Source organism: Moschus berezovskii, chromosome 17 (genome assembly GCF_049115385.1).
Source record: "Moschus berezovskii isolate FMDL1 chromosome 17, NW_MosBer_1.0, whole genome shotgun sequence".
Taxonomy (NCBI): Eukaryota; Metazoa; Chordata; class Mammalia; order Artiodactyla; family Moschidae; genus Moschus; species Moschus berezovskii.
Genome location: NC_142476.1, coordinates 37,024,791 through 37,052,750, shown reverse-complemented (window position 1 = coordinate 37,052,750; position 27,960 = coordinate 37,024,791). Strand labels below are relative to the sequence as shown.

The 27,960-nt window shown below is 39.0% G+C and overlaps 1 protein-coding gene across 2 annotated transcripts; it reads left to right on the top strand.

Moving 5' to 3' along the window:
• The first annotated feature begins 359 nt into the window (after positions 1 to 359).
• On the top strand, positions 360 to 27,733 carry ZBTB37 (zinc finger and BTB domain containing 37). Of its 2 annotated transcripts, none has more exons than XM_055419224.2 (4): positions 360 to 797; positions 1,928 to 2,884; positions 4,552 to 4,651; positions 10,814 to 27,733. In XM_055419224.2, the coding sequence occupies exons 2-4, from the start codon at positions 1,962 to 1,964 to the stop codon at positions 11,300 to 11,302; spliced, it is 1,512 nt and encodes a 503-aa protein (XP_055275199.1). In that variant the 5' UTR covers positions 360 to 797; positions 1,928 to 1,961; the 3' UTR covers positions 11,303 to 27,733. The 2 variants fall into 2 exon arrangements, with proteins under 2 accessions (XP_055275199.1, XP_055275200.1); XM_055419225.2 differs by having other exon boundaries at positions 1,925 to 2,884.
• Positions 27,734 to 27,960: the final 227 nt, after the last annotated feature.

The window sequence follows — 27,960 nt, the reverse complement described above, 5'->3', positions numbered from 1 at the left end:
GGGAGGGGGTGGGGGGTTTCACTTCCGGGACGGTGTTCCGGCCCATTCCGGCCCATTTCCACCCCCGGAGGTAGGTGCTGCTCCTTGACTGGGCTCGGGCCCCACACGGTAGTCCCGCTGCCCAGCACTGGGGCCGCCTCGCCCGGTCTCCGCCGCAGCCTGCCCCTGGGGCGCTCAGCCACTTTCCTCCACCCCGCCTCAAGGAACCCGGAGACCTTCCACCCTCTTGGCCCCGGGCCGCGTCGAGCTGCGGGACCCGCCCCCTCGTGGGCCCCTCCCTCAGGACCCCGGGTTGGGCGGCCCCCTCCCCCACGGCATCCGACACACCCAGATACACACACCCACCTCTGGGCAGCTCCCCGCCCGCTTACGCCTGCCGCCTGGACCGGGTCCCGGGGCCCCGCCCCCTTCCCGGTCCTCTACCCTCACCTGATTGCTCGCTCCCGATCCGCTTGCCTTCCTCTTCTCTCCGCCCCCGCTCCTCAGTGACATTTCGCCCCTCTGCCTGTTCTCCGTTCCCCACGCTTCCCACCGCGGGCTAAAGCCACTTGTGTACTGGAGTGGCCAACTCCATGCCGTTCCCGATTCTCCCTCTTGCAGCTCTCACACCTCCAGTGCCGACGGTAGAAAGACCTTACTCCAGGGGCTTCCTCCTCACTGGGGAATTGCCGGAAAGAACAAACAAAAAAAAGGCGCTGGTGTAGGCTCCAAAATAAACATCTGAATTCATGATGGCATCGACAGAGGCTCTTATTGGATTAAAAGTTTCAAAACAAACAAAATCGCTTTGGAAAAAGGTCAGATTGGCTAAAGTTGGTTCTTGAACGCAGTGTATACACTTCCCTATTTACTGATAAGTGTGTTGTAATTTTGGGCAATACTGTGAGCTTGTCAGGATAACTTACTGAACTTTCAGATCTTAGGTAACTACGTGTGCTCAAGTCAGTGTCTTTCTAATGGGATTTATACAAACCAGTCTCAACTGGTGAAGATTGGATGCAGTTACAGGCTTTCTGGTTCAGATGTTTTTTAAAAAACCTTTTAAAGTAAAAATATTGGCCATATTTGGTAAATGCTGTTTTTCACCAGCTTTGGGCAACTAAACTTTAGAATCAAAGTATCATTACCACCCTGAAAATTCCAACTTTGGATTTAGACAGAGGCAGCTTTATCTGCCCTTTCCTAATCCTGAGGGTGAACTTCTTCAAGTAATCTGAATTTTCGTGCTGACAAAACTTGGAGTTTTTCCAAACCTAGAGTTTGCCTCCAAGTGCTAAACCCAGAGTCTTTTTGTGTGGGCTCTGACTCTTCAGCTTAAAAATAATGGCTTATGTGGGATACTGGTCACTTGGTAAAATAATAAACGTTAATTCATGCAGCAAGTAGTAAAATGTTCAGAGGGGTATTTGATCGCCCATCTGTGTATAATTTATTCAGAAAGCTGCTTCGTTATATTGTGTGCAAATACGTTAGGATCAACATTTAGAAAATAAAAATTGTTACACTGGTTTTCTTTTACCCTCTATTCTGTTGAACTTCAGTTTTAATGTTACGTAGCCAACCCACTCCAGTGTTCTTGCCTGGAGAATCCCAGGGACGGGGAGCCTGGTGGGCTTCCGTCTATGGGGTCACACAGAGTCGGACACGACTGAAGTGACTTAGCAGCAGCAGCAGCAGCTTGTTAATAAGGAAAGTATGGGCATAACTTGAATTTTTAGAATTCTAACAGTCTTTGGTTGTAGTGGTATCTTGCTTTGAAACCAAACCTACTAAACCTGTTGATGTTTCTTTTCCATATTTAATCATAAGGAAGGTCTCAGTCTACTTGGAGATTTTGAAATTTCACTGAATAATATTTTAAAATAGGTTTGTATTGCAAAGGAGTGGTTATAATTACTGATGAGGGTTCGGTTTTCTCTCGCAGCAGGGTTGAATGCCTGCCTACACCCTCAGGCACGACCATGGAGAAAAGTGGGAACATACAACTGGAGATCCCTGACTTCAGCAACTCTGTCCTGAGCCATCTGAACCAGCTGCGCATGCAGGGCCGTCTCTGTGACATCGTGGTCAATGTGCAAGGACAAGCTTTTCGGGCTCACAAAGTGGTCCTGGCTGCCAGCTCCCCCTACTTCCGGGATCATATGTCGTTGAATGAGATGAGTACTGTCTCCATTTCAGTCATCAAGAACCCTACTGTTTTTGAACAGCTCCTTTCTTTCTGTTATACGGGGCGGATATGCCTGCAACTGGCGGATATCATCAGCTACCTGACCGCTGCCAGTTTTCTGCAGATGCAGCACATTATAGACAAATGTACCCAGATCCTGGAGGGCATTCATTTCAAAATTAACGTGGCTGAGGTTGAAGCCGAATTAAGTCAAACGAGGACCAAGCATGCAGAGGGACCTCCGGAGTCTCACAGAGTTACACCAAATCTAAACGTCTCCCTCAGCCCCCGACATAATACCCCCAAGGGAAATCGGCGAGGTCAGGTGAGTGCTGTCCTGGATATCCGGGAGCTCAGTCCTCCTGAGGAGTCCACCAGCCCACAGATAATTGAACAGAGTTCTGATGTAGAGAGCCGGGAACCCATTCTTCGGATCAACCGAGCAGGACAGTGGTACGTGGAGACAGGGGTAGCAGACCGAGGAGCCCGGAGTGACGATGAAGTTAGAGTCCTGGGAGCAGTACACATCAAAACGGAAAATCTAGAGGAGTGGCTTGGGCCTGACAATCAGCCTTCCGGAGAAGATGGGAGTAGTGCAGAGGAAGTCACGGCAATGGTGATTGACACCACAGGCCATGGTTCTGTAGGACAGGAAAATTATACTTTAGGATCTTCAGGAGCCAAGGTGGCTAGGCCAACAAGCAGTGAGATTGACAGGTAAGTTGTTTTGTTTGCCCATCTAGTGGCTTACTGTGGATACATAGCTAAAGCAGGCTCTCTGTGTGACACAGAGAGCATCTTCCTTACTTGATGTTCTTCGTCAAAATAAGTTTATGTTGGGGAAACTGAAAGTGTGCTAAAAGACTTGCATTCTAATTTTTTTAAAGCAGGAAGCTCCTAGTCCTGAAGTGTTCACAGTGTTGTGAGAACTATGGTAAAGTTAGACACTTCATGAATCAGAATAGCATCTACTGTCACACTAGGATCAGTAATTGCCAGGGCCTCTTCAGAATTCCAGAAAGAGCTAGCTGATCGTCAGCTGTGAATCTGACAGCATTACCCTTCCTTGGTATGGTCTCACACAGGGAGGTGGCCTCTGGGAGTTTCACTTTCCTTTGTATCAGTTTACCTTTCTTTGCCTCCCCTGCTACCACATTTGAGAAAGTATGGTACTAGCAGTGATGGTTCTTTTTACTATAATCACAGTAGTTCCAAAGAAAAGCTTTTTGAGTGTTTTTCTTTCCTTTTTTTCACTTGTCATTTGACTGTATCTTTTCCGTTTTATTTCATTGATGACAGCTGCTACCATAAACCTGAGTTTCTTTTTTTCACCAGTGCTGCTGTGCGCTATGCCCTACTTTTCTGTTTCTAATACATTGCGATTGTTTCTTTTGGGGGGAAATAACAATAATTTTAATCTAAGTTGAAACAAAGTCTTAAAGAGAAAAGTATTACCAACTTAGATTGGTAATAGTCTTTTCCTTTCTTAAAAGTTTAAAATTGAGTGAATGAACAATGGTAACTAAAGAAGCTATTCCTTTGGTTTGCATCTGGTCTTGAGAGATAAATGTGTAATAAATTCAGAGAGTATATACTGTATCTACTTCAGTTGGTTTTGGTTTGAGTATTTTCCTTCTTCTGTCCTTAATAGTTAAAATATTCTTGAGCCTAATACTTAGTCACCTGTATAACCATTGTTGTCCCCCTTGTTAGAACTGTATCAGAAACTAAATAGCTTTAAAGGCAAAGGTTTTTGATCTCCATGTTCTATATCAGCAACCTGAAATATGTAGCAAATTATCATGGGACTTGGGGAAAAGATTAACCAAAAACCTAAAATTTACATAGAAGAAACAAAAGACCTAGCTTTAATTTATCCCTTTTTGGTTTTCTAGTACTTAACATAAGGATAGAAGCTTATATTTAGCCTTAGCTTCACCAGATCATATGGTCTATCAGCTAGTCATTTTTTATTTCTTAAAAATTTAGTAGGGCAAACTTTTCTTATTTCATGCCAGCGTGCTAAATCGCTTTAGTCATCTCCCCATGGACTGTAGCCAGACTCCTCTGTCCATGGGATTCCCCAGGCAAGAATACTGGAGTGGGTTGCCATGCAATCCTGCAGGGGTCTTCCTGACCTAGGGATCAAACCTGTGTATCTTGTGTCTCCTGCATTGGCAGGCAGGTTCTTTACCACTGGTGCCACCTGAGAAGCCTTCTTATTGCATATATGATTCTATATTGACTCCATGAAAGGACTTCTTAGAAATCTGTTGTTCAATTTGTTCCCCCTTCCTAGACTATAAAGGAGGCAGAAGTCACCAGTTTTTAAGCTCCTCGACCCTACTTTCCTGTTAGTCCCCTTTGTGCTCCTCTTCCAACAGATTTAGCCCCTCCGGCAGTGTTGTTCCCTTGACGGAGAGACACAGAGCCAGAAGTGAGTCTCCTGGGAGAATGGATGAACCTAAGCAACCCACTTCCCAGGTATGTAGTGCATTTGAGATTGCTGCGGTGGTTGAAGAAATTGCCACCTTGTGTGAACATAGTATAATAACTAAGAAAGGAAAGATGTTTTGTTAAATAAATGCTGCATTTGATTACTTTTCTCTTTATTTTTGCTTGTGAGCATGCAGGAAATGCACTTTTGGTGTCAGCAGAGTTTGGGAAGTAGAAAAGGATAAGATTGTGGAACTCTTTCCTGATTATAGGAGCCAGTCTGTAGTCCTAAGAGTAATAAAAATAACCTCTGAAACCTTCATGCAGGTAATTTAGGACCTGGGATGGAGAAAGTTTGATTTTGTACATATGTGGTTATAAGACTACATATTTACTAGTGTATATGTATTGTGTATTTGTAAATAAATTGCTTATGCATTTTTATATCCTGCTTGCTTTTTGGTATGTTTGTATCCTTTCATTTATTTTCTTCCTAAATGTCTTGTTAGACTAAAATGTTTTAGAGAGGGTAGAAATAATGTCTTTAATTTGTGACTCCTTAGCAAATAGTGTAAGTATGTAGTTGGTTGATATTTTTGTTTATATTTTCTCACAGGTATCTATCATTGAAGATTGGTTTTTAAAAAGTTGGTGAACTCACCAAGTAGAACACAATAAATTATAAACACTGTGGCCCTTTAAAAGGAAACACTGGTAGATTAAGATTGCATAGCTAATTTTTTATCTTCTGCACAATACTGATAGTATCTTTTTAAATTTTTATCTAAACCATTGTATGTTTATTATGTATATAGTGTAGTAACAGTAGCAAGACATTGTTATCAACTGTATCTATGTGTATATTATCATGCTGTTTGGTACCAGAAAAGCAATTGTAACCATTAAAGAGTTTTTTAGTTTTAGTAAGGTGTGAGAAAAAGTGTTTAAGAACGTGACGGAAAAGTAAATTTACTCGTATTATTAGGGCTCTTTTTCTCCTCATCTTTCCAATAGAATGTGATGATTATGTGACCAAAACTATTGTAAAAATAAATACAGCAGTGAGACAGACCTTACAATTTAATATGGGAATAAGACAGACTAACAAATACACAAAACACATACAGATAAGACTATATAGATTTAAGTAATGGGAGTGCTTAAAATGCAGTTATAGGAATCAACATCCACTTAAGGAAAGTGTTATTCAGGAGAGTTTATGTGTGCTTTTTAAAGCAATTAGAAAGAGATAATTTATTCCATATGTGAATAGGATAGGAATAAAACTTGGAATTCTACAAGAGTATTTACCAGACTGAAACAGAACGTACAGGCTGTAAAGAAATAGAAGATAAGTAATATTGTCTGGAATTGATATTAAGAGATGAGTTTAATATATGCCTTGACATGCATGAAAGTTTATTACGGTGAGTCTACTCACCAGTTATTGTTTTCTCACCACAGAGAATCAAAACAGGACATGACTTACATTATAGTAAGAACAAATTTTGATAGGCTTGAAGAGCTTCTTGATTATAAGAGTGATTTGACTAGAAGAGACTACTGAGGTCACTCCTTTATTCTAAACATTCTATGTTTTTCCTTTTCTACCACAGGAAGGTTAAAATACTTGGTCTGATTTTCTAAGTAATTTATAATCTTTCAAACCTGGCTTTTCCTACCATTCATCAGCGTTAACCATTCCAGACAGACTGTACCTCAGAACCACATCAGACTTCTGTCTCTGCCTCTTGAGTCAGGGATACTCATTCAGGCGTCTGGGTCCACGCAGGGCCCGACTCCTCGTTCCATCTGTCCTAACCATCCCCTTTGATCTCCCCTTCTTAAACCACTATAGCATTTACACGTGGCACCGTATAATTTTTTCCGAATTCTTTACTGACTCGTATAAATGATTCTTTTCTGATTTACATTGTCTCCTAAATTGAAATCTCCTTGATAGCAGAGCCCACATTTTCTGATCTTCTTAGTATCTCATGTTGTCTTATCAGGTGCCACTAAATGGGAGTTGTTTTACCTCTAAGTAGTTCTGAATAGCTAAAATTACTGAGTAGGGGCCCAGTAAAGAGACAGCTACTAAATTAAGTCCTCAGTTTTAGAGATCATTAAATAAAATTAAGAACTAATCAGATGATTTTTTAATTCCCTTCAGTTCTTTGAGTCTCTGATTAGTAACTGAAGATTTGGATTGTGGACAGAATGAAGCCCTTGTCAAAAATCTAGACTGGTGTTTCTTTTAGAAAATATGGAAAGCAACCATTTATATGGAATTTATTCATTGTATGGAATAATTCATTTAGAAAACAGTTCTTGAACACCAGCTACATATCAGGGACTGTCAGGTTCTAGCATATTCATCTATGTAGGATTTTCCCTCTGTGTGTAAAGAGTTTACAGTCTACTAGGGAACTGCCAAGTAGGAAAAGTGAAATGATCCACTTTTTATTTATTCGTTTACTTATGGCTGCACTGGGTCTTCATTATTGTGCATGGGCTTTCTCTAGTTTCTTTTTTTTTTCTCTAGTTTCGACAAGCACAGGCTACTCACTAGTTGCAGTGCTTGGGCCTCTCATTGGACTAGCTTCTCTTGTGGAGCCTGGGCTCTAGGGCACTCAGGCTTCAGTAGTTGCAGCCTGTGGGCTCAATAGTTGTGGCATGAGGGCTTAGTTGCTCCAAGGCATGTGGAATCTTCCCAGACCAGGATCAAACCTGTGTCCCATGCATTGGCAGGCAGATTCTTAACCACTGGACCACAAGGGAAGCCTGATCCACCTCTTTGTGATAGAGACAACCAGGTGGCAGCCATTTTTGTCCTTGCTTCTTTTTAGAGTTCAAAGGAATAAAACTATCAAAGATACATTATTGCCTATGACAAGGACCAATCTATATTTTATGCTTATTTATTTGCTCTTTTATTGCAACTTTATTGCAGTAATTTTTAGGTGAAATTGATCATAATGTGTGAGTTTTCTGATTATGGTTCATGATGGATAACTAGAATAAATTTACTTTCTTTTTGTGGACAGTACTGCTATGACACTATTTTCCTTAAAGTTAGGCCTTTTTTTTTTTTTAGGGAATTGGTATCCTCAAGATTATGAATAGTATTAGGAATTTTTGTAATGTATAATAATAGCTAATATTGAGTTATACTAAGCACTTTATTAATTCATTTAGTGCTCATAGCATCTGCTCAAGGTAGATGCTGTTATTCATTTTACAAATGGAGAGGCTGATGCACAGAGTAGTTAAATAACTTGTTCAAAATCACGTAATAAGTAGGATGGAGGTTTGTTGTTTGCTTGTTCCTTTGGGGGGATGGGGGTTGCACTAGGTCTCCGTTGTGGTACATGGACTTCTCTCACTGTGGTGTGGTGGCTCTAGAGTATGCAGGACCAATAGTTGAAGCATGCAGGCTTAGTTGCAGGATGTGGGATCTTACTTCACTGACCAGGGATCAAACCCGGGTCCCCTGCACTGGAAGCGTGGAGTCTTATCTACTGGACCACCAGGGAAGTTCCCAAATGTAAACCCAGGTTTCAGCACCCTTAAATTGCTGTAAAGTATAACCAGAGGCTTTCAGGCATATCTCAAGGTATACTGTTACCATATTTGATTCTCATAAGAATATAATAGAATTGGCAGAACATATGCTAACTTTTTTATTTTATGGATGAGGAAACTAAGCTTCACAGAAGTTGTTCTGTGCTTTGTCAGTGCTCATCCAGAACCTTTTAGTGGGATAATCCCTCATTTTTTTATGTGAGTTCAGTTTTGATTATGCAGTGAATTAGAGCAGAAATGTTATTATGAAATAAGTCAGAATCATCTAAAGCCTTACCAGTCCATGCTTTTCTTTACATACTGATTCCCAAACCTGCTGAGAACTTCCTCTCTTCTGTTAGAAATACTGAAGAGCACTATTGGCTAACAAATGGGAAAGGAGATAAAATGCATTTTTAGAAGTTCAAGAAAAGGGTGTAAGATTAATTGCTAGATTCCTCTTTCTCCAGTTAATACAGAGTCAGCTTTTACATATTCTCCTCTTTGCATTGGTACTTTGCCTCTGCTAGATATATGTGTTTTTCTTCTACATACTTTAAATGCTTATATATGTGTATATGTATATAATTTTTTTTCAAAATATTATACATAAAACATATACATGTTATATATATATATACACACACACAATGATTTCAGAAGTCATCAGGATAAATCAGAAATTTATGAATGGTGATATTTTAATACAGAATTTTGAATGCAGAGCATTTATAAAGGCAAGATTTTTCAATTATTCATTCAAAAGAATATAGTATTCCCTCTCCCTTCTAGCTTGCAGATAGGAGGAAGACTTGTTTATTTCATATATTAAATACTCTGACTATTTGGATTATGTTCAGATTAGGTAAAACAAAACTAAGATTTTACTTAATTGATATTAAAGAATTACTGGGAAGTTTTTAGGTGTGATAGTGGTATTTTCACTACATTAAGAAATAAAGAATCCTCATCTCTTAAAAATACATACTAGAATATTTACGTATGAAATTATGCCTGAGATTTTCTTCAAAAAATAATGTGAAAAAGACAAGTAGGTGAAGGTAAAGAAAAAACAAAATTATTAATGGGTTGAAATTGTTGGGTGATGAGGATTCAGTATACTCTTGTGTCTAAAACTTAATAAAAAGTTTTAAACTATATATATTTCCTCTTCAATTAAAAAAAAAAATTAGGGACTTCCCTAGTGGTCCATTAGTTAAGAGTCTGCCTGCCAATGGAGGGGACATGGGTTCTATCCCTGGTCCCTGAAGATCCCACATGCCATGTAGAGACTAAGCCTGTGTGCCACAACTCCTGAAGCCCATATGCCTAGAGCCTGTACACCCCAACGAAGAATAGCGGCTGCTTGCCACAACTAGAAAAAGCCTGCCCGCAGAAATGAAGACCCAGCACAGCCATAAGTAAATAAGTGAGATTTAAAAATTAGATCAGAAAAGTAAAGCATTTATTTTTCAATAATGTAAAGGCTTAGTTATCTAAGTAGCAACAGCCGAGTTTTAATGCTTTTACAGTAATTGCTTTTTTTGAATGTCTTAAGTAATTCTGTTTCACAGTGCAAGAAATGTAACTTTGTAGGGAGATACTTTATAAATTAAGAGAGATTGGAGTGAATTAGCAGCATCATTAGGAATATATATTCCCCTTCTCTTTGTTTTGTCTGTTTTTTGTTCAGTTTTATCTTTCTGTTCAGAAGGCAAAATCAGAAATCAGGTCTTGTACTTCTTTCTCTGTGGCACCTGTCATTGTATTTGGTAGACAACAGTCAGTTGATAAATACTTACTGGATATCAAATTGTGAAGAGGTTATAGGAAGGAATAACTAAGTAAATTCATATCTCAGCCTAGTTTCCCAGTTCTTTTGCTAATTTTCTCTGAGGTCACTTAAACTTTGATCAGTCTTTAGAATAAAGAAAATATGTTGATGTGGTACTAAAATATTTTGGGGTAAAAAGGAATACTGTCACCTACAAGTTATATATATTTTTATAAAGCTAGTTACTGCTGGGTTAAATTTTGGTATTAATGATAATGCCAAAAATATAATGTGCTTGCCATAGTGTATTCTGTACTCTCAGATATAATAGCCATTAGCCATGTCATGTGGCTATTTAAATTTTAATTAATTGAAAGCAATTAATATGAAAAATTCAGTTCCTCAGTCACGCTAGCATATTACACATGCTCAATAGCCACATGTGTTTGATGACAACTATATTAGATGGTGCAGATTATCAAATAGTTCCATCATCACAGAAAGTTCTGTTGGACCAACACTGCCAAAGTACCTACCTGGTTGTCTAGATTCTGACTGCAAATTAGAGTCCAAATGGATGGTAAGAGTGGGCTTAGATTCTCCTATCACTGTCAATTAAAAATTTAGCAGGAAGTTAATGAGCATGAGGTTTTTCAGCCAGAAAGTAACTCTTCTTTTACAGTAATAGAGCAGAGTGACCTCAATGTTCTAAAAAATTCCTATTTTAAAATCTTTATTTCTAGGTAGTAGTTAATTCACTGTTTAGATTTCTGCTAAAAATCATTTAGCATAGAGACAGAAGTAAAAAACGATTTGATGTCTGTTGCTGTATATACTTACATTGTCTCGCTTGTTGTCCTCACCTGGTACAGGTAGAAGAGTCAGCAATGATGGGAGTAAGTGGCTATGTGGAGTATCTCCGAGAGCAGGAAGTATCTGAGCGGTGGTTCCGGTACAACCCCCGTCTCACCTGCATCTACTGCGCCAAATCTTTCAACCAGAAGGGAAGTCTGGACCGCCATATGCGCCTGCACATGGGGATCACACCGTTTGTCTGCCGCATGTGCGGCAAGAAATATACCCGGAAAGATCAGCTGGAATACCACATCCGCAAGCACACAGGCAACAAGCCTTTTCACTGTCATGTTTGTGGCAAAAGTTTCCCCTTTCAGGCCATCTTGAATCAGCACTTTCGCAAAAACCACCCTGGCTGTATACCCCTGGAGGGGCCTCATAGCATCTCCCCTGAAACGACTGTCACATCTCGGGGACAAGCCGAGGAAGAGTCACCTTCACAAGAAGAGACAGTTGCTTCCGGGGAAACTGCCCAGGGCTCTGTGTCCACTACTGGACCAGATTGAAAGAGAGAGGGGAAGGGGGCAGACCCTCTTCCCCTTTGGGCCGTAAGTAACCAGCATCAGGGCCATGGACTGGTACTTAGATTCACGAAATGCCACGTCACCAGATCAGAAGATGCTCCAAAGATGTTGCCAAACTAGAGCATCAGCAACATACACAGAAGCACTAGAGGCTCTTCCCCTCTTTCTTCCCACCTCACACTTGGAAAATAATCAAGCGAATCAGCTTTCTAATTCAGGGATCAACAGCCTTGGTTTGTTAACTTTATAAAAGTTTTTTTTAACAAAACAGTGATAAATGATCATTTCTCTACCAGTCATGTTTGAACACTGTACTTTGGTCCATATCACCCTGTGGGCTGTCATTGCCCAGGTAAAAAACAAAGCAGGAGCCTTGGTCATCTGAACCAGCCAGCCACAAAAGAGAAGGAAGTCATCATGATGGTGATGATAAGGGGGAGTTTCTCTTCTTCCTTCCCTGCCAGAACTTGCAGTTTCATATTTCAAGGAAAAAAAAAAAAAGAATCCTGGTAGTTCTTTTTGTTTTGAAAGATTAGACTTAATCTTTGCCCAGGCAGGACACCGGATACTTTGTCTGATTGTTTCACATAAGTGGCCATCTTGGAGCAGTATTCTAATGGGCGGCAGCATCTGAAGCACTTTAGGCACCTGGAAGTGAAATGAGCAGCGAAGTGTTTACAATAGGTATTCCTGCATTTGGGGGCTTGAGTGTTGTGTCAAGGAAGAGGGGAGCAAGGGAAGGAAGTGTTTTTGTTTCGCAGTTATCGAATATCAAATAACAGAGCCAGCTGTACTGCAACTTCCTGATCAGTATTTGTAAGCCATAATGCTTGCATATCTTCGGGTGTTAAGAAATGGCTCTAGTCCAGATGGATAAACGTGTAAGGCTGACTACCAAAGTTTCATCTAGTCTCTTCGGCTCCTAGTTTCACATAACAGCAATATTATACATCAAAAAATGTCACTTTACAGTGAAATGAGCCTGGATTCTATTTTTAAATTCACTGTCATGTTTGTGGCAAAAGTTTATCAAAAATTTGATAACTTTTATATGACGTTTTAAACATTTTTTCTGCAATATTGTGGTTGTAGAAATTCAACACTATGGTTCTTACTGCAACCACAATTCCATTTCCTCCTGCATATGTGATAGTTTATATTTTCAGTCCAATAGAAGAACCTCACTAATCCATGTCTTGTGTCTGCAAACCTAGTAATTCATAAACCAACCATTAGCAAATTGCTGGCGACTCCAAGAGCTTTGCTTTTTAATAATACACTACAGGGCATTTACCAGAAAACATCATGCACAATCATGTTGCAATAAATTGATCAAGGGGATCGGTTTTGATAAGGTTTGGTTACTTAATCATTCCTAAGATTTTTGAAACTTCAAGGGACCTTTTTGGGTAATTCTGGGTATTTCTGAGATTCTTAATCCAGCACCAAGAGTCAGAAAGAATTTACCAAATGTAGAGCTTCAGATGCCCTGTCTTGCATGCAGAGAATGAAGGAGGATCATTAAGGGATGCAGGCAAGTAGGCGCTTACAAGTTATAGTGCAAATAGAAAGGAGAAAACTCTCTGGCTTCTCATAATTGATCATTGATTTTTTAGAGCATATTTAAATACATAGTGATTTAAGAAATTGTTTTGGTACAGGGGCATAGATGATTGTAAAAGAAATTTGTGAGAGGGTTTGATCATGCCTGCACTGGTGGTGAGCCATTCATGAGAACATTAGTGGTGTGCCCCCTTTCTGAGAATGTTTTGGTTATGTGTAAAAGTGGGTAGGAAAGAATGGCCTTGCTTTGATGATCGGAAGTTAGAATGCAGAGGGTAACTCTTAAGTAATCTGAGACCTGTATATATACATAGAGCTGTACCATATCACTAGTGAATGGTTATTTTTCTCTTGGGGAAAAACAGAACGCGTCTTTTAACAGGAATGTAATGATGCTACTACCATTTGATTAGCGCCTACCCTTAAAGGTCATGTTGAAGCCATATTTTGTCTTTAGAAAACAGACTGTGACATTCTCTTTAGTTGGGCAACAGCATGATAGGGTGAAAACTGCCACCTTGGGCCATCTTAGGGAGCAACTGTGCTCTGTGGCATAGAAAAAGTGGAGCTGAAATTAGACTGAAATCTTTAAAGAAGCATTTCAGCTGGCAATCAAGGTTTTCAGTGGACAAATTCTGCCATCACTAAATAGGCAGGGAGGTGAGAGGTACAGAATATGCTGCTTTAGAAGGACTGTTTAAGCCTACCAAAAAATGTAAGTCCATCCTACTTTTTAGGAGAAGTATGCTGGAAAGTTCTGTATTGCTTTGTTTTTTAGATGTTATATGAGATAATAGAGCTTTTAAAACTGTTACCAAATTGTAAAAGTGAGGTGCAGTCATTTCTGTGAAGAGGAACTTCAGCATTTGTCAGTACTCCATCAAGGGTGAGCAACAGACATTTTAAGTGAGCTAGGGACTGTCTGATAGATGTGGAAATGCTGTGAGGGTTTGATGGGTTCCCCCCTCCCTTTTTATTAACTGCTAACAGGTTTTTGCTGTATCTATACTGTGAATAGAGTGCTTTTCGGTCATCTAGGACCACTTGAGCACAATCATGTTTGCTGGTTCTCTCCTCTTAATTGGCCTAGTGCCGAGCCATGAAATTCACGAAAACTCAAACCAGCCTAACTTTTAAACAGATTTAAGTTTCTGAAAACAGTTTCTCCATTTTAGTTAGAAGAGATATTATTATTCTAAATAACTATCCAAGATTCTTACCCAGGTTCACTGTGACATTGTCCTGCTTCTTAACTAACATCCTTGTAGGGACATAGGAGTTAGTAGTGTTCTGTCTACATTAATGAATAGCTCTATAGGTATGTGCACAGAGGATACCTCTCTTAAGGATGTACTACATGGATTTTTAGCTGATGCTGAAAACTCATTACCAAATTTTAACTTGCACGTGTCACCTTGTGAAGGGAACAGCATTAGCAGTGAGAGCTAAATCATTAAATACTCTAATGCCATGAAATAGCAAACACTGGGACTGTTTTCGTTTGTTGAGTGGCCCTTAATAGCAAAGGAGCTACCTAATATTCTCAGCAAAAGAAGAGAGATGACATTAATCTACTTTCATTCTAAAAGGTTCCTTTTATTTTCTCTCAGAATTCTGATACTAGTTTAAAATATGGCATTGGCATGAACAGTAATACTGTACTTTAGGCAGAAGGCTCTTTCTAATGACTTGTTCTCTCTTTCCTCAGAACCGTATTTACCTCTGAACAGAGTTGAGTTTTCTGTGAGTTGCAAACTACTCCCTAGTTATTCATTATACCAGAGGGTCAAAGTTAGTCTTGAATATGTAAGCATAAATTAGTTCCTGAAGGATTAAGATTGGTAAACAAGGGAGACAGCAGTTAAGGGAAGTTTTGGGGTTGTTTTTTTTTTTAGTGTTTCAGTTCCCTCTATATCATTGAAACAGGGTTTTCTAAAGATGGCATGACAATAGAAATAAACCATTTTCCTACTAACTTCATAGTTGAATCTGACCTTGGTTGGAAGTGGTTTGATAGAAGAGTGAGCTAGCGAACTTCATCCTTAATAGCTGAATAGTCTTTGGTCAGGAAATAACTTTCAAAAGTTTTAGCTGTTTCTTAACACTAATTTTAACTGGTAAAAACAACATTTTGTTTGACTAGAAGATCTAATTTAAAGAAATGAAAGCAATGAGCAATAGAAAGGAAATTAAATTTGAACAAAGATAAAAAGTATTAGTCATAGTGGAAAGGCATTTAATCAGGGAGGAGTTGGAATCTTGGAAGTTTTTATTTTTTCAGCTGTAACAGGCATGTGGATTTTTTTTTGTTTTTCTCTTCCTCACATGTTCTCCTTATCTGTGTATTCATTCACTCATTATTTTGGTTGCTGAGATTTAGAAAAAGAACAAGTAGCAATTAAGCCAGATAAATCCCTCCATTTGAGAGGATGCCCTAAGGGGGCAAAGTATATCTCTAGGCTTTAGGAATTAGATCAAGATTCAGCAAACCACAGTCCCCAAGCCAAATCCTGAGGTCACCTTTATGTATAAAGAAAGTGGTAGTGGAAGAGAGCCACCCTGTTCATTTAGGTATTATGGCTACTTTGTACAGTCATGGCAAAGTTGACAGAGACCACATGGCCTGCTCTCTGGCTCTTGACAGAAAAGGTTGCCAAGTCCAGAATTATTAATAGATTTGAAAGAATTGTACCATCCCCCTCAACTTGTCACTCGTGTCATTTTGCCTTTATAACAGGTTGGTTGAGGTTTTAAGTTTCCACTGCCATGTGTGCATCAGTTTCTTGAAAGAGGTTGCCATCTTTTTCTAGATCCTTGTCTCATTTGTGCTCCTGCTTGAATCCCATTGCTTTAAAGCATTTAGAGCAGGCCTTATGACTTGTCCTTGCCTTTAAGGTAGATTATGTTGAGAATAGTAATTACAGATATAGGAGAGTAATTTTTAAAAATAATTCTCATGCATGATAACGTCAGGTTAAATGAATATCATGTTTAGAGAAAATACTGGGGAAGAGAAGTAATGTTTTTATAAGTAAATTTTGCCATTTCTGTAAGTTAACAGATGATGATGGCAAGAATGGATTTAGTCCCTCTAGTATTAAAATTAATTTCTCTTAAGACTAAGTGGTTTGATTCCTATCCAAAGTCTGTTTTTCTAGATTAGAAACTACCCATTTCTTTACTATAAATCTTCATTTTAATTTACTCAAGTAAACTCACTCTGTTCTATGTGGAGTAGTAAAAAGCCAAAATCTTCCTTTTTTAAAAAAAGAAAAGAATATTTTAAAATGTAAACATCTGAAGATTTAAAGTTCTTTTTAGAACTATCTTCCAATTTCTGTTATTGTTTGTAATTCTTCTCAGTATATATTGGGACATTATATATTTGCTTTGTGAATGTTCATTCTTACTGTTCAATTAGTTTATTTATGCCAGATGTGGAAAAGTAAATGGAAAATGTTAGTATGATAATAAACATAATTCCTTGCAAGAGGAAAATACAATGGCTCCCCATTTATAAACAATGCATGGACTTCTGAGTTAAATTTATCTGGACAAAGTGTTCTAGGCCATGCTCATCCAGTACAGTGAGTTTGATTCTTTGGTTGTTGTGAGTTCTATCAACACATGCAAAGTTTGGATGAGTTACCTAGCCGCTTATATAGGGCACCTCTTCACTATACATTTTATTCTTAAAGTTGCCTTTTTCTAAGTTGGAAATTAGCTTTTTTATGTTATACCCTCAGAGTAATAGATAATCTTCATCTAGAAGGTTCCAGAATATTTGCATAGGTCAGATCTGCTTTGTCTTGGAGCACTTATATTAATAATTAGTTCTTGAGATTTGAGTGCTGTTTTCCTGGTTAATTTGGGACTCCAGTTAATTAGGGTATAGGATTTGTGAAAGAAATTGTATTTAGGTAGTCCAGTGAATCATTTGCATACACCTCCATTTGAGGTCTTGGTAACAGATGTCATTTAAATAAGAATCTATTGAAAATAATGGAGTTTGCCAAGCATGACTTCTTTGATAACTATCAGTCTTAATGTGGTTTTGCCACCTTTGCTTTCTAGTGTCTTTCTGTTTTTCACTCTTCTTACTAAGTGGTGCTTTTCCCAGGACCAGTCTTTTTACTTTGCATTAAGTAACTTTTCTTGCTCAGGACAAACCAAAGTTGGATAGTTTCATACTTTCAAACCTAACTTAATTACATTCCAAAAGATGTAATTGTTGACAGGAACAGTGATATCAAAACCTGCAGGATATCTGTACAGACTATCTGGTTTTGTGTAGGCAGACTATTTTTTCCCTCAGTTGTGAAGAACAGCAGTGACTCAGAAGACAAGCACTGCCTGAAATATGCATTACGTTCACAGAGGGTACACATATAAATAAATTTCTTATCTTACACCTTCCCCATTATCTGTATAATAAATACCTCTCATCGTAATGTAATTAAGAAAGGTCCATTAGCTCAAATAGTGGAAGCTTTAAACAGCTTAGTTACAAAGGTAGAGCAGTTAAGGGGGGAAAAACCACTTTTCTAATGCTTGCTTTTTTTATGTCGACTCAGTAAGTCCTGTTAGAATTCAGGAAACTAGAATTCACCACCCACTTAAGATATTTGTTCAGCATCTCATACGACCAACAGCACAATTTAATATACTGTGAATCTTAGAATCTGAATTAATCCATAATGCCGGAAGTCAAAGTATATATCTCATGGGGGAATGTTTCCTATCCTGTGAAATCACTTATCTTATATAGAGGAGAATCTGTTCTATTAAGTACATTTTTGTTCCATTAAGTAATTTTTGGTACCAAACAGTATGCTTGGAATTTTTATAGCAAAACTGATTTTATACATAGTTTAGATGTGGCTTCCTGTACTTGAGAGTCCTAAACCCACTTGGTTAGAGGCTGGTATTGCATTTAAAAGCCATGAGGGTAAAAAAGAAGGGGACGGATTAACCATACTAAGTGCTTTAGAGACATAACTGCAGTAAATTCTCAAAATAATTCTCTGAGGTAGTAACAGAAGTAGCTAAAAATCAGTGACTTTGAGTGTTAACTATGTGTGAAGCACAGTTTAATGTACCTCACATTTTTTAACTCTGCTACTCCTTACGACAAACCCATTAGAGTAGATGCTGTTACTGTCCTCACTTTAATAAGAGACTCAGAGAGGTTGACCTAGGCAGTCTTTCAGTAGACTTGACACTCTTAATGGACTACGTTGCCTTTAACAGGTATAATTATACGATATTTTATAGATGAGGAAACTGTTGAGCCCAAGATTACACGATTGATAAATTGCAGAGCCAATATTTACCAATCTGATTCCAAAGCCCAGACTATCTCCAGTACATCATGTTAACTCTGTTTACTTAACAGAGTTGGAGTGAACTAGAATGTACCATAGCCAGTAACAGCACTGCTTTTAGTGAACTTTAAATTCAGGAATAAGTGATTGGAGGTTTCTCCAAGAGATAATGCTGTTGATTTCGTGCAAATGTTGCATGGTGAATATTTTCTCGGGATATTGCCCACCAATTTAGAGGAGTCACCCATTTGGTGGTTCTAATTGTGAACAACTGCTTTAGTTACTACAACCAAGGCAGAAATTGAAAGATAGCATTCCAGTTACCTGTTGCTGTGTAATGAACTCTCTAAACCTCAGTGACTTAAAACAGCAACTACTTTATATATTTCATGATGTTGTGAATCAGAAATTCAGGAAAGACTTGTCTAGGCAGTTTCATGTTCCCTGTGGTGACAATTCAGGTCATCGGATAGTATTCAGCAGGTAGTTGGACTGGTCAGGGTGTCCCAAGGTGAGCTCACAGTCCTGACACCTTGGTTGACTGGAAAACTAGGCCCAGCAGGCCTCCTCCCCATCTCTGGAGCCTCGGGGACCCTCCATCTGATCCCTCCATCAGAGTAGTCAGATTTAGGAGATGGCAGCTCAGGCCTCCAAGTCCTCTTCAAGGCCAGGCCCAGAGCTAAGAGTCATCACCACACACTGTTGGTCAAAGAAGTCACTGGTCAGCACAGATTCGAAGGGAGAGGAGATACCTTACCACCTGATGGAAGATGTGTCAAGGATTTGAGACCATCTTTAATCTGTTACAGGCAGCAGTAGGTGTTTTGGATTTGTCTTAACTCTTGTGTGTTCATTTAGGTCAGTTGTTTGTGCTGTAAGAAAACATTTCTTCTACTTACCATGGGTTAAAAGAAGCTAGAAGGATAATGAAACAAGTACCTGGAATAGATTTCATTAGCTTCCCACCCCCAAGTTTCACTTACAGCAAAATTTCCATGTTTTCTTTTGTGCAAGTTCCAAATTGTTGCATTTGCCCTTTTTTTTTTTTTTTCTGTGAAGCAACAGTAATTGTCCATCCTAAACCAGAAATAATCTATAGAGGGAGTAAAAACCTTGCTGTTACAGACCTTGATTTATTAGAGATGTCATCTGTAGTTCATTTTCAAATAGGCAAAAACTCCTGTGGTATGGAAAATTCATATGGCTGCTAAATCTATTTCAACAGGAGTTTCTATTAAGTGGTTAGATGGATTATATTTTTGACATAATTGAAAATTTTGCCTACATATCTTTGTTCTGTGCTCAGTCTCTCAGTCATGACCAACTCTTGGCAACAACCCTCTGGACTGTAGCCCACCAGGCTCCTCTGTCCATGGGATTTCCCAGACAAGAATACTGGAGTGTGTTGCCATTTCCTCCTCCAGGGGATCTTCCTGACCCAGGGATTGAATCCTCCTCTCCTGTGTCTTCTGCATTGGCAGGCAGATTCTTTACCACTGAGCCACTGGGGAAGCCCCCTACCTATCTTTACTGCCACCTCTGGCACAAATTTGTGCTGGAAAAGAGATTCATTCCATTTATATTACCTTCTATTTTGGAAACTCTGTTGCTCCATTTTATAGTTGTTAATCCTTTAAAATTATCATTTGCTACTGGCTTTTATTGTCTGAAATGACAGATCATTGAAGTGTTATGATTTGGGGTTCGATTTGTCAAGTTTAGGATGCTTTAACTCCTGCTGGCTTATAAAAGGACTTTTATTGCTTTTAGAAGAAATAAGGGCAAGGAATAAATTCTGTTGGAAAAATGATCATCCCCAAATCAACTTTCTAAGAAAAGAAAGGTTTGGTGTTATCTATCCATTCCATCTGCAGAGGTTTCTTAGAGAATTAGTTGTGAGGGCTTTTTGTTGGTCAATCCCAATTAGATCATATAGTTGAAGGGATTCTGTTCTCCGGTCAGGCCTCAGGAATTACAAATACAGGATATAAAAGGGGTACTCAGGGCTGAAAACTTAATTTAGGACTCTAGAAAATCCTGGGACAGGAAAAAAGGACTCTGGCATTTGTGGTTGAATAACCAGGTATGGCATGTTTGAGTCATTTAGGCATCTGGATTAATTAGATTTTATCATATAATGATTGGGGCAAATTTTGATGAATAAAAATCAGTGAGCCTTAACATTTTCTACTCTGCTGTACCTCAAAGTCTGCCCATTGTGACAGAGAAAACCTTCGAAAATATATTCCTAGGGAATGAAAAATTGGTTCTAGGTACTTTTGCTCTAAGCATCTTCGCCATAGACATCTCTGCTGCAGGCATTTTCACCTTAATTACTAATTCACTACAAGGCAATTTTCCCTTAAAAGATAAAATAGTAAAAAATAAAAGAGGGATATTAAAGAGGACATAATGAAACATGATAAATGAATGACAGTTTTTTTAAAAAACTTGAAAGCAAATTACAGAATATTTGAATACATCTAAAATGTGTGTATTTCATGGCAATCCTGCACAAATAACTAATTTTCATATTTTGTGTGTTGTACCTAAGCACTTGTCTTCCAGGTCTTTCATTCTTAGTATTGAGTATTTTGATCATCTCCTCATCAGCATTGTGCATTTTCTTTTTTCTTAAAATTCTTCCTTCATTGAGAGAGGTGTCAGTTTCCAAATAACCAGGATGCATATTCGTAACCATGCTTTGTATTGTGTCATGAAAGCCTCTGCACTATTATTTCTTCTTAGCATCTTGTCATATGTCTGTTCATACTTTCCATAGTTGTATAGGAAATGTGGGTTCAACTCCGCACCTTTGAGACTTTTGCCCTGTTTATCCTCCAGTGTAGTGTGTTTCAAAATAAGAAACCAGCTCATGGGGCCAATCATCATTATCTGTCAGCTCAATAAAACCATCAGTAATGTCACTAACTTGGAGACATGCCTGTTAAAACCATACTATCAAAGCAAAAACTGTCACCCAGTTATTTTATCTTTTGTGGCAAAATTGTCTTATAGCCAATTAGTCATGGTCCAGAAATGTTTGCAGCAAAGAAACTCATAGCAAAAATACTGGTTACTTGAAAAATCGTTGATAATCTGTGAAGATGCCTCTTGTTTGGTGTCTTTGGGCCCTCCTCTAGATTCTCTGACTCTTAAATTTGAAATCATCTGGTGGTTGCACAAAAACTAAGTCCAGTTGACTCTTGAACAGTGTGGTAGTTTGGGTGCAACTCTCTGCAAGTGGAAAATCCGCCTATATCTTAGTAGTTGGGCCTCTGCTGCTGAGGTTCCTCTGTATCTGGGGATTCAGCCAACTGCTGGAGGTATAGTATTGTAGCCTTTACTATTGAAAAAAAAATAGGGTATAAGTGGACTCATGCAGTTCAACCCTCTTTTGGTCAAGGGTCAACTGTACTATGGTCTCAAATTGAAAAAGAGGACAAAGAAGAAAGGGAACCTGTAGATTGACAAAATACTTATTTTTTCTTTTCAGCATCATAAGTCTAAACCATTAAAGCTAATAACAACTACCTGAGAAATTCCTATGGTTTAGATTTCTGCATTTAGCACATCTTAAAGCAGAGGTTTTTGACATATTTGAACATGATCTACTGAGTTTCCTGTAAATTAACAGAATCCTAACTCTAGTGGTTCCTAAAGAGCCATTGCAAAAAGAGAATTACAACACAGGGAACAAAGCTTAAAATGTGTTTCCTCTGGAAGCCAAGATGCTAAAGCAGGGGTCACTAAGAGTGTGGCTGAAATCCACTTCAAGAATGGCTATCAGTCAGATAGCAAAGATATGTACAATTTATATGGTATTTGCTATTTTTACAAAAATGATTTTAAATCATGTAACTTGAAAAGTGAGCCTGTTTTCTTTTTGGAAAAGTGGGCCAATAAAATTAACACTAATATAACTCAATTGTATATGCATGTGCATTAAACACAGAGTGGTATACTAAAGATAGTTCATGCAAATAACTTTTGTGGGAACTTTGGCTATTTTCTTAATATCTTTTTTCATAAATGTATGTTTATAAATATATTTACTCATCCACTGTAACCTTGGTAGCTTTAGAAGCATTTTGTTAGCTGTATCATTGATTATAAAAATCAATTTCTTGGCATAGTAGGCTATGAGAGCTTTTAGTTGCTTTGTTTTTATTTTGGGTAAGAATTATTTCTCGCACTTTGTATTTATAAAGATGTTATAACACTTTGCACCCACTTAGTGCAGCTGTTCTTTAGCAACAAAAGATGTAGGCGTTCAAGTGAAATGTATGTTTAGAAGCCCGGCAAAAGGAGGGCTCTCAAAAGAACAAATTTGGCTTGCATCTACCATAGAAAAGCTGGGGGTTAATATAAAATTTAGGTTGAAAATATCTGTTGGAATAGGTGTGCAGTCACTGCAAGTTGCAATATCATTATGAATTGCCCGCTATATATATGTGATTTTATGTATGTGTGTGAGAAAAAGATGTCTGATGAAGGCAGATAAGTCAGTGTAGAAAATTCTACCTCCCATTAAAGACAGAATATTCCAAGTTTGCCCTGTAGCCCCTTACGCAGGAGGCTGGATTGCTCAGCCACTGTCCACCTCATTCTCTTTTGTACTCGCTTTAGCTCCTCTACCTCTGAGCTGTTGGCTGAAGAAAGTATAGCTTTCTGTAGCAAGCAAAAGAAAGCCAGACCCAAAATACAGAGGTTGCAGTATCTCATGTCTCCTTGTCATCTTCACATGTTAATGTTTGGTTTTGTTGCCCAAATCAGTGTCAGAACACTTGGGTTTAGTGCGTTTATCCACTGGCCTCTGTTTGGCAAGAGTAGCCCTTGGAAGTGGAGTCTTTCTGCTGTTTTTAAAGATGCACTCAATTCCTTTTAATGATGTGAAAATTTTGTTTGAATCCTGAGCTTTTTTTATTTTTCAATTGCCATTTGCAGCCCATTTGGGGGACTGGAATATCAACCATATTTTCCTGATGTTGAGCCTTCTGCCAGTATCTTGACATGCAGTTTTGCATGACCTGGATTTTTGAATGACCTATTTTGCTTTTAGACACTCTGAAATTCTTCTCCTTATAATGCCAAGAATGTTGTAATAGTTAGGATGGCCTATTGTGGGTGTCAGGAAATTCAGTTTCAGTAGTAAATGCCACTAGGCAGACACCTAATCTTTAAATGCAGTTGGAGCACTCAGCTGATTTGCTGTTGGGGGCACACTAGTTCACTGAGCCAAATCAGGTTACCTACCTTTTGAACATTTGTTACAGCTGAGAAAGGACTTTGGGCCTTTCAGAAATATCCTGGAATGCTTTCCACCTTTTCACTCAAATACACTGGTTAGAATGGCTGGTTGTAATGTCCAAACAGGGACTCGCTGGTTAGGAGTGAAAACGAGAGAGTGATCCATTTGCAGACTTTTCAGAGTTTCACATCCATGTCTTAGGTTGACTGGATAGGGCAAGTGACAGTACTGACAGTGTGAAATCCCAAATTCAATAAGCAGTACTCATTGGTGACGACTGATGTATTGGGTTGGCCAGCCCAACAGTAACCTTCATCCGTGTAACTATGAATTCTGTAAGGAAATGAGATACTAAAATCATGTGAATCTATTCACCACAGCTATTTTTTTTTCTAAATATAGTATAATTGTCAGCCTATAAACCATGCTACTAAAAACCTAGACTCAGGAATTAACTACTGCTTAGGAAAATTCTTCCTTCTGGCTTATCTTTTGTTTGTGCCCAGAGTCTTGGCCTAGACGTGTCCCCAGCTGTTTTGCTACAAACACATACTTAAGGTGCAATCTTACCTAAGTCAGTAATACACTGTCAGCCATGCGGTCTGTTTTATAGCCAAAGTGATTTATCGAAATACAAAACAAAAAAAGTGAGAGATGCCTAGGTCATTTCTTGGAGGCATGTTGAATCAATCTGTGAATCTGGGAGGAAGCATAGAGTCTTGTCTTCTATCTGACTTGGGTGAACAGTGACTTTAATGCTTTCTATTAAAATACTACAGAGCTAGTTGACCTCAGCAAGTAGTTCTCAATTTGGGCTGCACATTAGAATCATCTGGGGCTTTTACAAAATGACTGCCGCCTAGGGCCCCCTCCGGACATGCACGTTTAATTGGCTGACTGTGCAGCCTGAGCTTTAAAAGCTCCTCAGGTGATTGTAATGGGCAACCAAGGTTGAGAATCATTTTCTAGGTAGTCCTGAATGGTCTGTGGCAGGATAACCTCCACCCGGTTGTCTGTTGTCATAGGTACCTCTATCAGTATCACAGGCATGGCTTGGCATTAAAAACTTAGCCTGGGCCAAGGTTCAGGTGGTAAGATGGACCACCCATTTGCCCTCAGAGTCATTCAGTAGAGAGCTGTTGCCATGCATCCAGTTTCCTCTCTGTACCAAAGCCTGCACAAGTCAGCAAAAGACATTTTCTGAGTCTGCTCCCTAGAATCCTCTTTCCCTTTCATATGTGATTTAAGCGGAGATTTTTAAAACTCTGCTAGCTGAAATAGAGCACTTGAACTTATTATAAGAGCCAGGCCCAAGCCACCTAGGGTGATTTTTATTTGTAAAATAATCAGGTAGCATTGTTAATGAAGAAATAGAAGGGTTCTTCCTGGTGTGATGGTGATGTAGTTGATTATTTGTCCCTTAGCCTGTCTTCTAAGTGGGATTTCAATCACTTTTCCATGTTCCTTTGTGAATTAAATGCACTAGCTAAGGCGTAAATATTTCTGAGTTTTATCTGAAATGTGAAGTGAGTCCTTTTAGCAGCTTTGTTCCAGGATGTCAAAGACTTAACCCAGTAATTCCCAAACAAGTTTTCCTATCTTGATTCATTCACCCACCTAGGTGTAAAATACCTGCCCATGGCAACCTCAGTGTGGTAATGGGGAGGGGAGGACTGTTTGATTATCCTTTAAAAAGTGAGAGCCACCATTCAAACTAATAAACTACCAAGTGATTTCTAATTCATTAAAGAAATTTGTGTTCAAGAGCAACTTCAAACATGACCGTCTCATCTGAGAGACTGCTGGCTCTGTGGAAACTTTCATTCCTATACTGCCTGCAAATAATCGACGATTTAAATTTCAAATAGGTGGTATGTTTGAGAAGAAACAAGTGGGTGGAAGGAAAGATTGTTAAGTGCAGAGGACTGAATTAACATCAGACTCTGACATTTCATTAAAATAACATTTAGGCCTGACTTTTTTGCTTAGCATGTATATGCTGCAATGTCAGAAATGCCTCCTATGCCTTAGAAGATCTGAGAAGGCTTCCTTACGTTGGGTGGAATAGAAAAGCGGTAGCCTATGAGATTTGTCTGCATCCAGAGAGTAGCCCATTAGGGCTCTTATACTGAGAAACCTTGTAGAGTACTGTGAAATGTTGTTGAACTTTATGCAGATCACATCGCACTGGATTTTAAGATTTAGGGGAAGGAGAGTAGAGGAGAAGGGAACTAATGGTAAAGTATATATATATATAAACTTGTACTATATTTTACACAAGTAATGAAACAAATTCCCTATCAGGAATTCTCTGTCAGGACTAAGCAGCCAAATTCTTCTGTCCTACTGATTGGCTTGCTGATTCCTCTTAAACCTCTAAGAAATCCTTTCTGAAAGAGCTAAACGGAAACTGGTCTGACTGCAGTTTCACCACCCTGCCCCATTCCCTTCCTCACAGCAAAAGAAAAACATACCCAAACTATAGGCAAAAAAAAGCCTCAGCATGTTAACTGTTCATCCTTTCTGGTCTGTGTTCGCTGTTGTAGCCTATTGCATTGTTTTACAGTATAACGGCAGAACTTAAATAGATCTGCCACATGAGTCAGGGCCCATTGGCTTCTCCTTTAAGAAATCTTAACATCAGAACTCTCAATTTTTGGCTTGTCAGCACAAGTGAGTAAAGGGAGAAGTACGTTGAAAGAACACTTAGGGAATTCCCTGGCCGTCCAGTGGTTAGAATTTCATGCTTTCACTGCTGAGGGCCGGGGTTCAATCCCTGGTTGAGGAACTGATAGGATCCTGCAAGCCACTTAGATTTCCTGGCGTCTCATAATTTCGTGGGACCCACTTACGCTCTGTGTCTGAAAAGACAGAGGGTTCAAAGATAGAAAAGTCAATGTAGTTGAAATGTGGTTTCCTTCAGATGGACATAGTCTCAAAGACATCTGTCCAGCTGTTCTCAATGGTGCTTACACAATGGGTGACAGCTGTCTCCCATCTTCCCGTCCCTGGCACTGTGCCTTCCCACTGGTCACTGTGAAAAGCAGATCACACTGGACTCAGAGGCCAGAATCCAGGACGATGTCCCCCTTCTCATCATTTCTTCATACAGCTAATAATGTAGCATATACTTCTCTTTGGAAAATTCTTGGGTTTGACCCCCCAAGAAATAGTAAAGCGTTTAAAGGAAAAGTAAGATTCTGGTGGTAGCTATCAAAGAGATGACAGGAACATTTTAGCTTCCCCTCAGATGATATTTATTGATAGCAAGGACCAACTATGCCTCCTCATCCTCAGTTTCTAAGGATAGCATAATAATTTCTAAGCAACAAAGTTATCTAATATTTTTTTCACAACTTGTTAATCAAGGATTCATATTAAAACCGACAATCAGTTTCTAAAATGTTGTTATCCCTGAAAGGGAATGATATAGAGTTTTTAACTAGAAGAACCTGTTTTTTTTTCCCTTTGAAAAAACTAACACTTAAGGTTTGTTGTCTTTTGTCTGCAATGATTACTCCATAAAGACGTCTCAGAACAGTTAGTGAGCCAAGGCTAGGACTCTCACGCCCCTGAGGGTGCTGGACTGGGTTTGTACATCTTATTTCCTTAGAGAATATCTGTTTTTATTATGCCCTTAACTATAAATACTTATATATAGGAATAGGATTTTCACCCCACCCTCTTGTAATCATTATCACTTAAGTGTAAACCACACCTCCCCCTACCCCCACTTTTACTGAAAAAAAATGCACTTTATTCCTAAGGAGAGTGGCTGTTCCTGGCCCCAAGCCAGATTACTTCAGGAGGAGAGTTGTGGAGGGAGAACCCTTGGCAGACCCTGTGAAATTAACCAAATTCCTTAATGTAAACACACAAGTCAACCATTTTTAAGCTGCCCCCACCCCCAGCCAAAGGGCAAAAGAAGCAACCAAATGGAAAAGTTCAAAATGCCCACCTTAATTTGAGTTTCACTAGGGGATATACCCAGTATTTTTTCAGCTACCAAATTATCAGAAACTTGAGGGTGATTTTGTGGGAGGCTGAAAGACTTTTTTTTTTAATGAAAAGGCCAAGTGAATCACACAGGCTATAAAATACAATCCTGATTTGTGTCATTTCTAAGTATCAGATTCGTTCTCTCCCTTAATTTGACAGGTGTTCTCAAGTCTCTCCTCCTGTAGATTCTGTCCTTCCCCTGATGACAAGCCAATAGTTCTTGGTGGGGTTGCATGTCTCCTAGAGCCCCAGGAGCCCTGTTGTGTCGGGGGAGGGGGGAGGGCAGGAGGGTGGGCAGAGACTGGGGTTGGGGGAGGGAAATTCAGAGAAAGAGTGAAGATATATGGGTTTATATAAACATATTTAAAGCAGTTTAGCAAAAGCTTTCTCGTTGAACAGCTTTAAGAACAATGTGAATGAAATCTTAGCAACTTGGTTAGTAATTTGAAAAGTCTATTAATGTATACTTGAAATTCTGTTTGTATAAAAATACATTTTCCTCT

Bases quoted from the DNA above. Each gene is read 5' to 3' on its own strand.
- ZBTB37 (XM_055419224.2), top strand. From the start codon at position 1,962: ATGGAGAAAAGTGGGAACATACAACTGGAGATCCCTGACTTCAGCAAC. The intron at 2,885-4,551 runs GTAAGTTGTTTT...CTCTTCCAACAG, and splicing joins ACAAGCAGTGAGATTGACAG to ATTTAGCCCCTCCGGCAGTG. The intron at 4,652-10,813 runs GTATGTAGTGCA...CACCTGGTACAG, and splicing joins CTAAGCAACCCACTTCCCAG to GTAGAAGAGTCAGCAATGAT.